This window comes from Lycium ferocissimum, chromosome 8 (genome assembly GCF_029784015.1).
Source record: "Lycium ferocissimum isolate CSIRO_LF1 chromosome 8, AGI_CSIRO_Lferr_CH_V1, whole genome shotgun sequence".
NCBI classification, from domain to species: Eukaryota; Viridiplantae; Streptophyta; class Magnoliopsida; order Solanales; family Solanaceae; genus Lycium; species Lycium ferocissimum.
The window spans coordinates 59,771,403-59,786,488 of record NC_081349.1 but is presented as its reverse complement, the minus strand read 5'-3'; the positions used below and the strand labels follow the sequence as shown (position 1 = coordinate 59,786,488).

The window sequence follows — 15,086 nt, the reverse complement described above, 5'->3', positions numbered from 1 at the left end:
CCTCAAATCTTAACATAATTACCAAACAAACTCATAAACATGAAATTAATACGAAATCTTACCTCAAAATTCAAGAACACTTCATTTCTATGGTTACTTCTCCATAAAAATACTCACCCAAACATCTTCAAGAGGAGGAGACAAGTGTAGACCTCACTTGAAAACCCTTAACCACTTTAATATTTACTTTGATCCTTGGTTTAGGCTTGGAAATATGTTTGGAGAATTTTCTAGGACTTCATAGGACTTGAGGCTATGTTAAAAATGAAATAAAAATTACCAAAATTGTCATATAAACTTGTAGGAATATATGTGCCTGTTGTGGAAGTTGGAGGAATGTTATAGAGGATTTGGGATATGTCTAGGGGGATTTGGATATTTGATGGATGTTGTGGGAATTTCTAGAGAGGCATGGAGATGAGAAATGGTGAAAAATTAAATGATTTAGGTGACTTAAGGGGTATATATAGTAGTCCAATTTGGTTTGGGGCTAATGGGCCGAAATTGCTGGGCTTTTAAATGATTTCTAGAATTTTCATGTAGGTTCGCGGGCTTCTGGTAGTCCATTTTAAAATGCCCATAACTCGCTACTCCGATGTTATATTGATGAATGGTTTATTGCGTTGAAAACTACACTCGACAAACTTCATTTTAGGCTCTTGAAACACCTCAAAACTCCTGATATACCAGGAGATATACCTCTCTGAAGTTGACCCAAAATTTATGTCCAAAATTCTGCCAAATTTTTTCAAATTTTTGACAAACTTATTTTCTTCGATTTGCTTGATTGCCGAACCTTTAGACACTTGCTTAACACTTGTTAAGAGTATTCCTTAACCTTATAAGGGTTCCATGACCTCTCCGAGCTAACGTTAGTTTTCAAACAACGTGAAAATTTTTGGGGTGTAACACAAGGTGCCTAGTGTTATTCCAAGATTGACCTCAGATGAGGGTACCATCAGTTGAAAGTTAAGGAGGTGGATATTCCTAAAACAGCTTTTAGGACTTGTTATGGGCATTTTGAATTTTTGGTGTTGTCGTTTGGTTTGACGAATGCACCAACAGCTTTCATGGACCTTATGAATAGGGTCTCCAAGCCTTATCTTTATTTGTTCGTTATTTTTTTTATTGATGACATGTTGATTTATTCCCGTAGCGAGACTGACCATACAGAACATCTCAGAATCGTGTTGCAGACACTATAGGATCGCAAGCTATGTGCGAAATTTTCTAAGTGTGAATTTTGGCTGAAGTCAGTAGCATTTTAGGCCATGTTATCTCAGGCGAAGGCGTGAAGGTGGACTTTCAGAAAATAGAGGCAGTGAAAAATTGGCCTAAACCCACCTCAGTATCCGATATAAGAAGTTTCTTGGGTCTGTGCTATTATAGGCATTTTGTAGAAGAATTTTCCTCTATCTCGTCCCCTTTTACTAGACTGACTCAGAAGAAGTTCAAGTTTCAGTGGTCATATGCTAGCGAGAAAAGTTTTGAGGAGTTGAAGAAAAGGTTGACTTCAGCTCCAATCTTGATGCTACTAGAGGGAACCGCAGGGGTCGTGGTGTATTGTGATGGCTCAGGAGTTGGTCTGAGATGTCTTTCAATGCAACATGACAAGGTTATAACTTATGTGTCCAGACAACTTAAGCCCCACGAGAAGAATTATCCAACTCATGATCTTGAGTTAGCGTTTGTGTGTGGTATTCGCGCTAAAGATCTGGCGCCATTATTTGTATGGAATGCATGTCGATATTTTCACAGATCACAAGAGTCTCCAATATATTTTTAAGCAAAGGGAGCGGAATCTTAGACAGATAACATGGCTCGAATTGCTTAAGGATTATGATGTTGATATCCTCTATCATCTGAGGAAAGAAAATGTTGTAGCCGATGCTCTCAGTCGGCGGTCTATGGGAGCTTAGCTCATGTTGAGGCAGACAAGTGAACTATGAGGAAGGAAGTCCACCGGTTAGCAAGTCTCGGAGGTAGACTTCTGGACTCTGAAGATGGTGTCGTTGTTGTTTAGAACAGGGCTGAATCCTCCTTAGTAGCCAAAGTGAAGGAAATTTTTTTTAGTGATCCCTACTTATTGCAGTTAATGGAGGGGATTCACACACACAAGACTACGGCTTTTGAACAAAGGGGAGATGATGGTACTTTGAGGTACATAGGCAGACTATGCGTTCCAGATGTAGATGGGCTCAGAGATCGAATTATTTTTGAAGCCCATAATACCAGGTATTCTATTCACCCAGGTTCCACAAAGATGTATCATGATCTTAAGGAGATTTATTGGTGGAACGAAAAAGAATGTAACAGAGTTTGTGGCTAAGGATCCAAATTGCCAGCAAGTGAAAGCCGAGCACCAGAGGCCTGGTGGGTTGGCTCAGAACATAGACATTCTCGTCTAGAAATAGGAGATAATAACATGTTTACCTCGATCCTATCGAAAGCATGATTCAATTTGGGTGATTGTAGATCGACTTACCAAGTCAGCTCACTTCTTGCTAGTCAAGACTACAAATTCAACAGAAGATTATGCCAAGTTATATATACAGGAAATCGTCCGATTGCATGGGACTCCTTGTTCCATCATTTCAGATCATGGTGCTCAGTTTACAACAAACTTTTTGAATTCCTTTCAGAAAGGATTTTCATCCTCAGACAGATGGCCAGGCAGAGCGTACTATTCAGACTTTTGAGGACATGTTGAGAGCATGTGTCCTAGATTTCAAGGGTAATTGGGATGACCATTTGCCTCTCATTGAGTTTGCTTATAATAACAGTTACCACTCTAGTATCCGAGCATGGCACCGTTGGAGGCCTTGGGCGGAGATGTAGGTCGCCAATTGGTTGGTTTGAGGTTGGTAAAGCAGAGTTGTTAGGGCCATACTTGTTTTATCAGGCTATGGAGAAAGTCAAGTTAATTCAGGAAAGGCGACATGAGATTTGGGAAAAAGGGGAAGCTTAGTCCCCGCTATATTGGGCCATATAGAATCCTGCAAAGGATCAGGCAAGTGGCTTATGAGTTAGAATTGCCACCAGAATTAGCTGCGGTACACCCAGTGTTCCATGTGTCTATGTTGAAGAAGTTCATGGGAGACCCGTCTCTGGATGTTTCTATAGAGATCACAGGGGTGAAAGATAGCCTGTCATACGAAGAGATTCCAGTGGCTATTCTTGATCGTCAAGTTTTCAAGCTGAGAACTAAGGAAATTGCTTCAGTAAAAGTGCTTTGGAGAAATCAGAAAGTTGAAGAGGCTACGTGGGAAGCGAAAGAGGACATGAAGTCCAAGTACCCTTAACTATTTGAAAAGCAAGACGAAAGAGTTGAAGATAATTAACCTTTAATTCGGACCTTATATTATAACCTCTATGTCTATCAGTATTTCATCAGTCCAGTATTTCGTCAGCTCAGTGTTTATTCAGTTCAGTAGTCCTTCAGTTCAGTATTTATTCAGTTCAACATTTATTCAGCTGAACATTCATTCAGTTTAGTATTTATGTGTTCATGTCAGTTTAGTGTCCACATGTTTCCATCAGTCACGTTTATGATCTAGAGTTAGCCGTAGTTACAACCAGCATAATCATTCGAGGACGAATGATCTCAAGGGGGTGATAAAGTAACACTTTGTAAATTCGGGTTAGGCTTGAATATGTTAAATGAGAGTTAACGTGACATTTTATCCATATGAAGTCTCATAGGGATGAGTTTGGGTGGAAATAGTTGGTTTGGAATCAAGGCGAATAGTGAGGTGTTTAAGATTCGATAGAATCGGCTAAACTTTCGATACGTCTGCCTTCTAGCAAGATTTCATGAAAATTCGTTGAGAATTTTAGAAAACTTAAAACATGAAAGCTGTAGTCCTTTGAAATAAATTTCTAACGATATATTGTGGATCCCAAACAAAGATCTTACAAAGAGTTATGCCTATTTTACTACAGATAGCGCACTGTTCGGACCCATGTTTTGCTTGTGCGCCACACTTGCGATGCAAGGGTGGTGCAGGTGTCGTATTTTTCCAAGTTACATTTTTTCTATATAATGAAGGTTGGGGTTTATTTCCCTAACTTCCCCAAACACGAAAAATGACCTAGAAGGAGATAGAACGCGTCCCAAGCCCCAAGAACACTTCAAAGGTGAGTATTAGTGATGATTCTAAGTTGATTTCAATTCCCCAATATCTTATTTACATGATTAAACCCTTCAAATCCATAGATAATCGATTGATACTTGGTTTTGGAAGAAAGAAGCCTAGAATTCAAATTCAAGAGGATCGAACTTCAAAAAGGTAATACTTCTACTCTCTAATCACTTATAGTCATCAATTGATGAGTTATTGGGAGAATAGTAAATGGGTTTGATAGAGAGTATCATCTGAATTATGCTAGGGTTTTGGATTGTTGACTTAAGATTGTTGTAATCAAATGGGTGATGAAGAATGATGTTAATTACACGTAATTGAAATTTTAGAATCACCTAGAAGTAATAGAATGGGAATTTGGTAAGAAAACACCATTAAAGAAGGTTGTGGAGCTTTATGCCCACCAAGTGTTTGATAAAATGCTTAGGTGGTCAAAGCATGGACATTATTGCTAATATGGAATCCCTTTTGACTCATGTTGCTATAGATTAAAGTTGAAAGGGGTGACGAACATACGCTCAAAAGCCAGAATTATGGTATATGAGGCTAACTTTCTACGCTTGGGAATGTTAATGATTCTCTGTATGCCACGTTCTTTTACAGCGTTACAAATTGCCTCAGAATATAGTTAAGCTAGTTCCTTGAATAATTGCAGAACTTCTATTCCCTAGTTTCGTAGTTCGTTCATGACTTTCATTCAGAATGTTGTGAGCTCAGTACGTATTTAGTATAGACTTGTGTTTGATGCACATGAGTATCAGTCCAAAATACTCCGAATGTTTATAAATAGTTAAAGCTTTAGTTCTCATAATCAGTCCTTGAATACATGTCTGAGTGAATCATTGCCAGTATGTCAGTGTTGTATCTTTCAGCATAATTCTCAGTTCTTATATGTAAATTTTCTTAATGATGAGCACCTGTGTTATTGGGCCTAAAGTCGCAGTTATATATACGTATACTTGGGCCCGAGGCACAGTTTGTGCACATGTATATTGGGCCTGAGGCCAAAACTTATTTACTCAGATAAACAGGTATTCCTTAAAATAGGGAGTATTCATATCTTTACTTCCTTATTTCAGTTGCTTATCAATTATAAGTTACCAGTTCAGTTTTAGTTTTAGTATTTACAGTTCTTTCTTTCAGTTGCTTTGCATACCAGCGCAATTCAAATGTACTGACGTCCCTTTTGTCGGGGGCCTACATCTCGCGATGCAGGTAAGAATTTAAAGGTTTGATGATTATGCTTGCTACGACATTCTCGTATCAGCTACTTGGTGAGCCCAGTTCCCTCGGGGCGTTATCATACTTTCAGTATTTTTAGTAGTTCAGTCAGTGAGGTATACTGGGAGCCTTGTCCCGGTAAAAAGTTAGCAGTTCAGTATCTTTATAGGCTTTGTAGACTGTAGTCCAGTCATATCAGATGCTTAGCAGCTTTTGTGTTAGCCTTGTCGGCTACTTATTCAGACTTCGTACTTATTCAGTACTTTTCGCATTTATGATATTTCAGTTCATATTCTTTAGTAGATCAACGTGTTGTGTGTTTATATTCAGTTTACAGTTATACCATATGTTGATCCAGCTAGCTAGTTGGTTTGCTTGGTCATATACAGTCAGGTTTCCAGTGCCGTCTTACATCCAAGCCAAGGTTCGGGGCGTGACACAGTTCAATGAAGAAGTAGAACAAATGTGCATGGATGTTCTATAACAAATAGTCATCATATGCAGAAGAGGGAGGATCATAGGTCATCAGGTGCAATGGATGAATGACCTACAAGTGATCAATGGTGAAGGAGTGGAGAAGACCAGTTGGAGACATAGAGCTACACATGATTAATGAAATAGGTCTGTCAACATGTTCCATCATCCATACCAAAAGCAGACTCAAGAAGAAGTCAGAAGTAGGAATGTGAAAGGGATGATAAAACGTGTTTGAGAACATGTTCTATCTCGTATAGTGCGAGAGATTCGCAGGCGGACGAACGGTGTGGATGAAACAGGTTCATGACCATGTTCCAGGGCAAGTCCTACAATAACTAGGATTTTCAGAATTATGAAAAGAACTTGGCGGCTAAGTATGAAAGTTTGTTTGCAATATTTGTAGGAAATAGTAAGACTTCTACATATATTAGAAGGAGACTCAACACGGCTATATATATCTAGGTCTTTCCAAGTAGAAGTTTGTGCACCCATAAAGAGAGAATTCAAAATATTGAGCGAGGAGAGGATTTATCCATCATATTTAAGAATCTGGGGTAGCATCCCTAGTGCAAGAAGAAGGATTGAAGGAACTATTTTAATGTACAATGATCTCTAGTTCACAGGCCTAGATATCTTGTATTAGGTTTGTTTATCGAGTTGTATCTTTATCAGCTTAGTTAGAAGTATTAAAGTAGATACAAACCGTTGTAACTCCAAGTAGGACGTTTACTACTTAGAGATAGCTTACTAGTCAGAGTTTGGGTAGCAAGGCTGAAGAAGGAATTAGGTTGTAGAGGTTGTAACTTAATTTGTAGTTGGTTCATTGTTGTAGTGAAGTTGTTGGGGAAATCCTATAGGTGTGTAGGTTGTGGTTTTTATCATCTTTTGAGCCGGGTGGTTTCCACATAAATGTCGTGTTTCCTTTACTTACCTGTAGTTTATTATTCAGCAAAGAAGCTAGCATAAAACAGGTACAGTAAGGTGTTCCATTAGGAAGTAGGTCGTGCAACCTAACAAAACTTTTATTCGGCACTGATTTTTTGCTAAGGCTTTTTTGGAATTAGGAAATGAAATGGGATTAGGCACAAGACTGTTTTTAGTTTTTTAAAAAAGGTTTAACCGGTTGAGAACCTTGAGAAAAATCTGTTTCATATCCAATTTCTTTGCCGAAAATCTATTTTTAAACTCTTTTGGAGACTGGAAACATATTTCCTTTCTTTCTAAACAAAACAGTTTTTTGAAGTTTGAGTTAGGTCGTAAAAAAGGGTCTTTCTACCATTCTAACGATCTTAGAATCATCTGCCTACTCAGAATCTCAATTAAGTTCTAAAGGGTTTCACTAACACATAGGTGTTTTTAACACATGCATATAATGAATACAAGACAATATAATGGTAAAGCGGGCTGGTGGGCATACTAAGCCTATCATCATAAATTGTGCGATTTTCACCCATTGTTGGGCCTTCAAGCATAGCGACTGACTCGATCTATTGGTATGTTGGGCCTTTGTCACAACGAGATAATGCATTGAAATGGGGTAAAGTCTAGTTTGGTCTCTCGGCATATTGTTCATGCAAAGGGGAAAAAGGAAAAATGGTTAGAGGGCACCTAAACTTAATCAAGTGACATACAAAAGAGTCCAGACCAACATCATAATTTAAGCACATAAAACAACCCAAATATACATCAAATATATGCCCCGTATACTGTATATATATTGTAGTATATACCTTGTATACGAGCAATATCTAGAAGCATACTTGTCTGTATATCATTTATCATAGAGAGAAATGCAGGAAAGAGGAGCATAATCATCCCAATAATCTTACCAATATGGTCATATATGCTGTGTATATAGGAGATATACATTATATACACCCTTATATATTTGAGAACATATAAGTTGGGTATTTTCTTGTATATCTACTGGTATGTCACTTCATATCATCAAAAAAAAAAAAAAAAAAAAAAAAAAAAAGGAAAAAAGAGGTTCTGAACATCCATACTTATTAATACATAATACCGCCCATCATACTCTGCATATCAAAGAATATACTATGGGTATGTATTCTGTATACTCTTAGTATACTGAATGCATACATCTCTGTATATCTGGATATGTTCAAGGTATATTGGGTTATATATCTTATCATATTTAAGGAAAATAAAAAACAAAGGGTAAAAGTGAATAACATAACAACCTAGACAAACATGTCCAGTATGCAAGAGCTACACACACCTTCATACACTCAACAACGTCTCTCAACAACCACATTATACATATTAGGACTCGAAACATCATTAGATCATAGCAGCAGAAACAACTTATGTAAATGGAAGAAGAAACAAGAAAACACAGGCAAAGAATGGGTAGATAATAGTCTAGTATGCATATCAGAGAAGAAGAGGTGTAGACACACAGAATCTCTTATAGTTTCTTCTCAACATGGAAAATTGAACCACACATGATACATCTTGATCAAAATCACTTGATTGGTTTTAAATGAACAAACATACCCTTTCTTGCCATGATGAGACTAGATTCATACATAGAATCAATAAAGTAGACATGGTCAGAATTTTAGATGCATTCTAAAACTATGGTGGTCTATTATGTATTCTTTTTAACATGGGCTAAGGTTAGAAAGAAAAGGAGATCAAATGGTGATTCTTAGTCAACACTTCAAAACATATCTTAGTTCAAACACATAAAACACACTCAGAAGGACTCCACAATCTTGAGAAATGGCAATGAGGAACCCCATAACTAGAGCAAACTATAACAAGGCTGAGTATAAGCACTCAAAGACCCATCTTGAGCTCATAGCCTGTAACGAACCATTAAGCCATTTTGATAATTTTACCTATTTTTCCTAAATGACTTTTCTTTAGTTTTAGTTTGACGTATTTGACTTGCAGAGATGGGTGGTGCAATTATCGAGGCAGTCAGATTAGTATTAGAGAGGGAAAAATCCTACTTTTGAGTTCTTAAGTTTGGTTTTGGGAAAACATTTAACCAATTGTTGACTTTTGGGTAAACGTGTCTGCAATCGAATTTCCATAGGTCCGTTAGTTCTAGAACACAATTTTTGACTCAATAGAGTAGTTGGTTTGGATCCCAAGGCATTCTTTGGGATTACGAGAATTTATGGTTTTGGAGTTAACCTTTGTCAACCCTGGGTCAAGATGACCTCTTTTTTGGAAATTTTGAGTGCGCGAGTGAGTTTGTAGCATGTTTTATGACTGAAATGCATATTTGGTTTGTTCCGGGGGGTTCCGAGTGAGTTTCGGGTGTCAAAATCAATTCCGGAGAACAAGATCACGGTGTTCAGTTGTTGGTTTCCTTCTTTGCATTCGTGAAGGAGGGGCCCAGATCATTAGGGTTGACCAGTGTGGTCAATGCGATCGCAGGTACACCATCGCGTTCGCGAAGGGGAAATGTGGTCTGGACCTCGTCGAGCTTCAGCATCGCGATCGTGATGCCCATGTTGCGTTCATGATGGTTGGGCTAGGTTATGGTTGCGATCGCGAGCCTAGTCTCGCATTCGCGAAGAATGGATGGGCTGAACCAGTGATTTATGTCCCAACTTTGAGATTAAACCCCATTTTCACATAAATCAATTTCTAAAGCTCGATTTTGGGTGAAATCAAGTGCTAAGTAAAAGATTCATCTTTGGGGCAAGTTTCTAACCACCTTCTAAGTATTTATTCACGATTCCACCGATTAATTACTAATTCCATTCATGATTTAGGGTTGTAGAATAAAGTTTTTTTTTTCAAAGTTTGTGTTTAAGGGAAATCAATGAAATTGAAGGATCATTTGTGAGTAGAATTCCCTGATTCTTAGTTATATTATTTAGACTTTGGGTAAGGTGAATTTAAGTTAAATTTCTAGTTTTACCCTTAGGGCTCGCGTTTGGTTATTTTAGGTTCATTTTTGGGTTTCGGACTAAAGTATAGCAATATAGGTATTTTTAGATTCATTTGACCTCGTAGGGTACTATTTTAACTATGTTGAACTCAGTTTTGCACTAAAATTACTATTTTGACCTACGGGGTTTGGGATGGGATTTTGGGTAATTTTTTGGACTCGAATCCTTTTTATGGCATTATGGGTGTCCTTAGAATCGTGTGTTCATGTAGAATTCATATCATGATAGACTTTGCTCATTTGGAGGCACTGTGGAAGGGGAAGTCTTAGGTTTGGGGGTTCGTGGCTCTCATTCGACATTGAGGTAGGTTACAGATTACTCTTTTAGACTCCGATTGGAGAGCGTATTTAGTTCATAAATATTAAAGTGGTATAGGGCGTGAAAGGGGGTCCCACCTTAGTGTTTGTGGTGAACACTTGGGTCGGTATTGGTTTATTTTTTCAGGCAATTATTGCATAGTAGATTTCTGTAAGTAGAAAGCATGATTAAGCCTACGCACTGGTTGTGGTGATAAATCCACTTAGGTTGGTATGGTTGTTGCTTATTTGGGTTATGATGGTCATGTTGGACTATTTTGTGTACCAATTGATTCATTTTCATTCACCACTCTATACTTAGTCTAAATTATAAAAATGACATCATTCCTCACCATGCATTGATACTATGTCACCATATCCCGTACATGATTCAAGTAGTCACGCTACTTCAAATTCAAGTTTCATGAACATTAACCCTCCAAAACCAATAGTAAGATGTCTTCTCCTTAATTCTTTAGTTTCCATATTCCATTCAAAATCACTTTTATCGTTATCAACCAAAAATCACTCAGTCCACTCGTGGGGTGGATCGAAATATCTTAAATCTTGAAAAATAGCTAAGCCAATCATGGAAGTAGTATTAAACCTCTGAAGGAATCCGCACAATGTGGTTGACCTACGAGTTTTAAATTGTGGCTAAAAGTATTAATTTTCTTAAAAAAAAGTGTTTAAAGGGATATCTATAAAATAGGAAAATTAGTAAAGTGTCTTGCCCTTACTTGTTCATTCATGGCATCTTTTGAAGGGAAACACTTAAAAAAGACTTTGCGAAATCATTTGATTTTTTGATAAAATTGGTTAAGTTTGACTCAAATAGTTCGACATAGGGTTTTAAGATTTCATTACTTCTTTAGACCAAAACACACCAAAATTCTCCTTTGAGTATAGTTCTACTTAAATTTTGGCCCAAAAATACGACTCAAATAGTTCGACATAGGGTTTTAAGATTTCATTACTCTTTTAGACCAAAACACACCCAAATTCTCCTTTGATTATAGTTCTACTTCAAGTTTGGCCCAAGAATAATGTAACTATTCTTCCTTTAAATTATTTCAAAATATTTCGGTATATCTCATTTGTTTGTTAAAATACAAATACAGGCAAGACTTCACTAAAAGCTTTTCGGCTTCATAGTTTTCAAATCAACAAAAAACCTCTAGTATATAAACCTGTTGGCATAAAGCCATATGTGAAGTTTTGACGATTGACAAAGTAAAAGGACCTAAACAAGTAAACCAGCCTAAAGGCATGGTGAAAGCTCCAAGAAAGAAAGCACAGTGATAACACACAGCATGATATAAGGTGTGTGCATAAGCATTTGAGAAAAGCTAGTGAAGTAGAAGTTTCGGACAATATTAAATGTCTGAAGAAGCAGTCACCACAAGATTGTAAGAAGAGGTCCAAGGACATGTTCCATTGCAATAAAGCAGCAAAGGAGAATGAAGACACATGAGCAACGCAATATGTGTACAAATATATATATATATAGGATGAATAGTCATAGGCATCGGGGATATAGATGTGTGTGAAGAGAGGTGAAGTGAGTCATAAGAGAATGTTAAGAGCCAAAACAAAATCAGAAGTCAAAGAGTTAGTCAAGATTGAAAGAATGATTTATTCCAACAATGAATAAATGCATGTGAAGCAGACAAGCACAAAGAAAGAAGTCACCCAGCCAACATAGATGTTTAGTATGCAGCATAAATGATTCAATTAATAGAACAACTGAACAAGGTAGCAAAAGAGAGAGATGACTCAGTAAAGAAGCAGTTCAATAAAGAAGTAGAACAAATGTGCACGCATGTTCGACGCCAAAGAGTCATCATATGCAGAAGAGGGAGGATCACAGGTCATCAGGTGCTATGGATGAGTGACTTAAAAGTGATCAGTGGTGAAGGAGTGGAGAAGACGAGTTGCACACATAGAGCTACACATGATCAATGAAACAGGTCTGTCAACATGTTCCATCATCCATACCAAAAGTAGACTCAAGAAGAAGTCAGAAGTATGAACGTGAAAGGGATGATGAAACAGGTTTGAGAATATGTTCTAACTCAAACAGTGCAGAGATTCAGAGGCAGATGAACCAGGTGCATGAAACAGGTTCGAGAACATGTTCCAGGGCAAGTCCCACAAGAACTAGGATTTGTAGAATTATGAAAAGAACTTGGCGATGAAATATGAAAGATTGTTTTCCATATTTGTAGGGATTAGTAAGCCTTTTACACATATTAGAAGGAGACTCAACAATGCAAGAATCCATATACTACACAAACCTTATTACATGTCATTGACCTACTAGGACAGGGTTTTGTATTCACTGATATGCGGAGCATCAAGTGCTATATATATCCAGGTATTTACAAGAAGAAGTTTGCGCACCCACAAAGAGAGAATTCAGAATATTGAGCGAGGAGAGGATTTATCCATCACATTCAAGAATCCGGGGTTGTGTCCCTGGTGATAGAAAAAGGATTGAAGGAACTATTTTACTGTATAATGTTCTCCAGTTCACAAGTCTAAATATCTTGTATTAGGTTTGGTTATGGAGCTGTATCTTTATCAGCTTAGTTAGAAACATTAAAGTAGATACAAACTGTTGTAACTCCAAGTAGGAAGTTTACTACTTGAAAATAGCTTGCTAGTCAGAGTTTAGGTAACAAGGCTGAGGAAGGAATTAGGTTGCAGAGGTTGTAACTTAATTTGCAGTTCGCTCATTGTTGTAGTGAAGTTGTTGGGGAAATCCTACATGTCTGTAGGTTGTGGATGGTTTCAACGTAAATATCTTGCGACCTTTACTTACATGTAGTTTATTATTCAACAAAGACGCTAGCATAGAGAAGGTAAGGTAACGTGTTCCATCCTTTGGCAAAAATTTGTTACGCATAGGATAGGAAGTAGGTCGTGCAACCTAACAAGTGGTATCAGAGCAGGTTCTCTTTGAAGAGGTTAATACCTTAAGAGAGGATCAGAATGGATGTTGCACAACCAACTGGACAAAGCAGAAAAGGATCAATCTTTAGGCCTCCACTGTTCAAAAGTGGACGTTATGTCACATAGAAGAATCAAATGCGGACCTACCGAAAGGATCTGGACTATAGACTGTGTTTAATAACAACAAATGGGCCACTATTTCCCATGAAGATCATGCATGATGGAACTAGAGGACACAAGACTAAAGAGGAGTTCACGACTAAAGATACTGCAATAATGGAGTTGAACGAAGGAGCAGTAAACATTCTACATTGCAACATAGGAAATGATCTGTTTTACAGAGTCTTAGGGTGTACTAGTGCTAAGGAAATCTGGGATCTGCTAGCCCAAACTCACAAGGGTATAACTCAACATAAGAAGCTCAGATTAAATATGATACTTATGAGAAGATACAAACTATTTTCCATGTAAAGGAGGGAATCAATCAGAGATATGCTTGATAGATTTGTCAAAATTGTCGGGATCTCACAGCATTTGGCAAGACCTTCTTAATCGAAGATTTAGTCGAAAAAAATCCTAAGAAGCCTTTGTCCTTCTTAGAACCTGAAAGTCCTGGCCATAAGAGAGGCTTGTGAAACAAGTACCACGCTGATAGTGGATCTATGTAAGTTAGTGCTAACATACGAGGCGAAAGATGATCGATCAAAACTAAGGACCATATCTGACAAATCAGACAGCGACATGGAGGAATCAAAATAGAAGATCTGGTATATAATGATCAGCACAAAAAATGTCCTGTCTGTGAAAGTTCAAGCTCCAAGACCGGAGAGTGTTCAGCCTAGAAAGCTAAAAGAAAGGAGCCCTTGACAGCAGGTTCAAACTAACCATTAAGAAAGAACTGGTTGAAGAAGGCTGAAAGGATCTCATAATCGTTAAGGATTCAGACTCTAACATTAAGGAGGACATTTAGGAAGGTACTCTTGATCTTAGAAGGCTTGATGAGATTCCTAAAGACGAGCTCATGACATTGGTAATAAAGTTGAGTGAGGAGTGTCGAAACATGAGCAATGAAAGAGCTGAGCTACTTGGGACCATTGCCAGGATAATAAAAGGGTCTAGGAGGGTAAAGAAGAGCAAAAATAAAGCAGAAAATAATAATTGCTCACTAAAGAAACAGGTTGCTCAACTTGGTTAAACCATAGCAGCTTTCCAAGCTGAGGATCTAAAGCTGACCGCTGATGCCGGACCCATTCGGAGAGGTACAAAGGTGGAACCTATTGAAAAAAATATGGAGGGACAAACAAAAAGAAAAGATACTGAGCTAAGAAAGGTAAAAGGAAGGGACCCAAGCCAGGCAAGGGTCAAAAGATCAACCTCTGATCATCCATTAAGGGAAGAGTGACAGAAGGCAAGCAAAACAACAATATATGCAAAGGCTTGCTTAATAACTTACAATAGGAATAAATTAGAAATTTTGTTCACTCCTATGATAGAAATGAGAAGGTTGAGAAAGAGAGAAAGTTGAAAAAAAAAGAGAGGAGGAAGGATGAAATCAACGAATCACTCGGGGTGAATGTGTGGGAGAATAAAGGCTGAAGAAAATCAGATTCACTAGAGGGTGAAGAAAGAGCAAGGAAAATTAGGGAGAATAAGAGAAAAGGGGAGGGCTCTTATCTATAAGAAAAGGCCTGAAAAAGAGGAGCATGTTCAGAATGGTAAATACTCAGGTGACCATGAAACAGGTCGAAGAACCTGCTTCATCAAATAGAAGGAGGACATTCAACTAGAACTAGTGGGTCAATATGATCCAGTGTAGTGCTAAAGTGATCAAATACTTATTAGAACATCAACAATGAAGAATTTCAGAGGACTAGAACAGGTCAGGGAAGATGTGTCTCCAACGAATGACGAACTAACAACCAGAATAGAAATTCCTCAAAAATTAGCAGCTGCGTCGATCCATTCAGGCATACTCTAGGTATATATCCATTCCTTGATTGTTACTTATGCACCCAAGGCATAACACATGTCACCCAACCTAGCCCACAGATTGTCTATACCTA

At 37.8% G+C, this 15,086-nt stretch overlaps 1 protein-coding gene across 1 annotated transcript; it reads left to right on the top strand.

The window, feature by feature from the left end:
• The first annotated feature begins 2,939 nt into the window (after positions 1 to 2,939).
• On the top strand, positions 2,940 to 3,495 carry LOC132066513 (uncharacterized). Its single transcript, XM_059459816.1, has 2 exons — positions 2,940 to 3,292; positions 3,384 to 3,495. Exons 1-2 carry the CDS (start codon positions 2,940 to 2,942, stop codon positions 3,493 to 3,495), a joined length of 465 nt encoding a protein of 154 aa, XP_059315799.1.
• Positions 3,496 to 15,086: the final 11,591 nt, after the last annotated feature.

Coding starts and splice junctions, on each gene's coding strand:
- LOC132066513 (XM_059459816.1), top strand. CDS start 2,940: ATGAGATTTGGGAAAAAGGGGAAGCTTAGTCCCCGCTATATTGGGCCA. Junction 3,293..3,383: donor AAAGAGGACATGAAGTCCAA/GTACCCTTAACT, acceptor TATGTCTATCAG/TATTTCATCAGTCCAGTATT.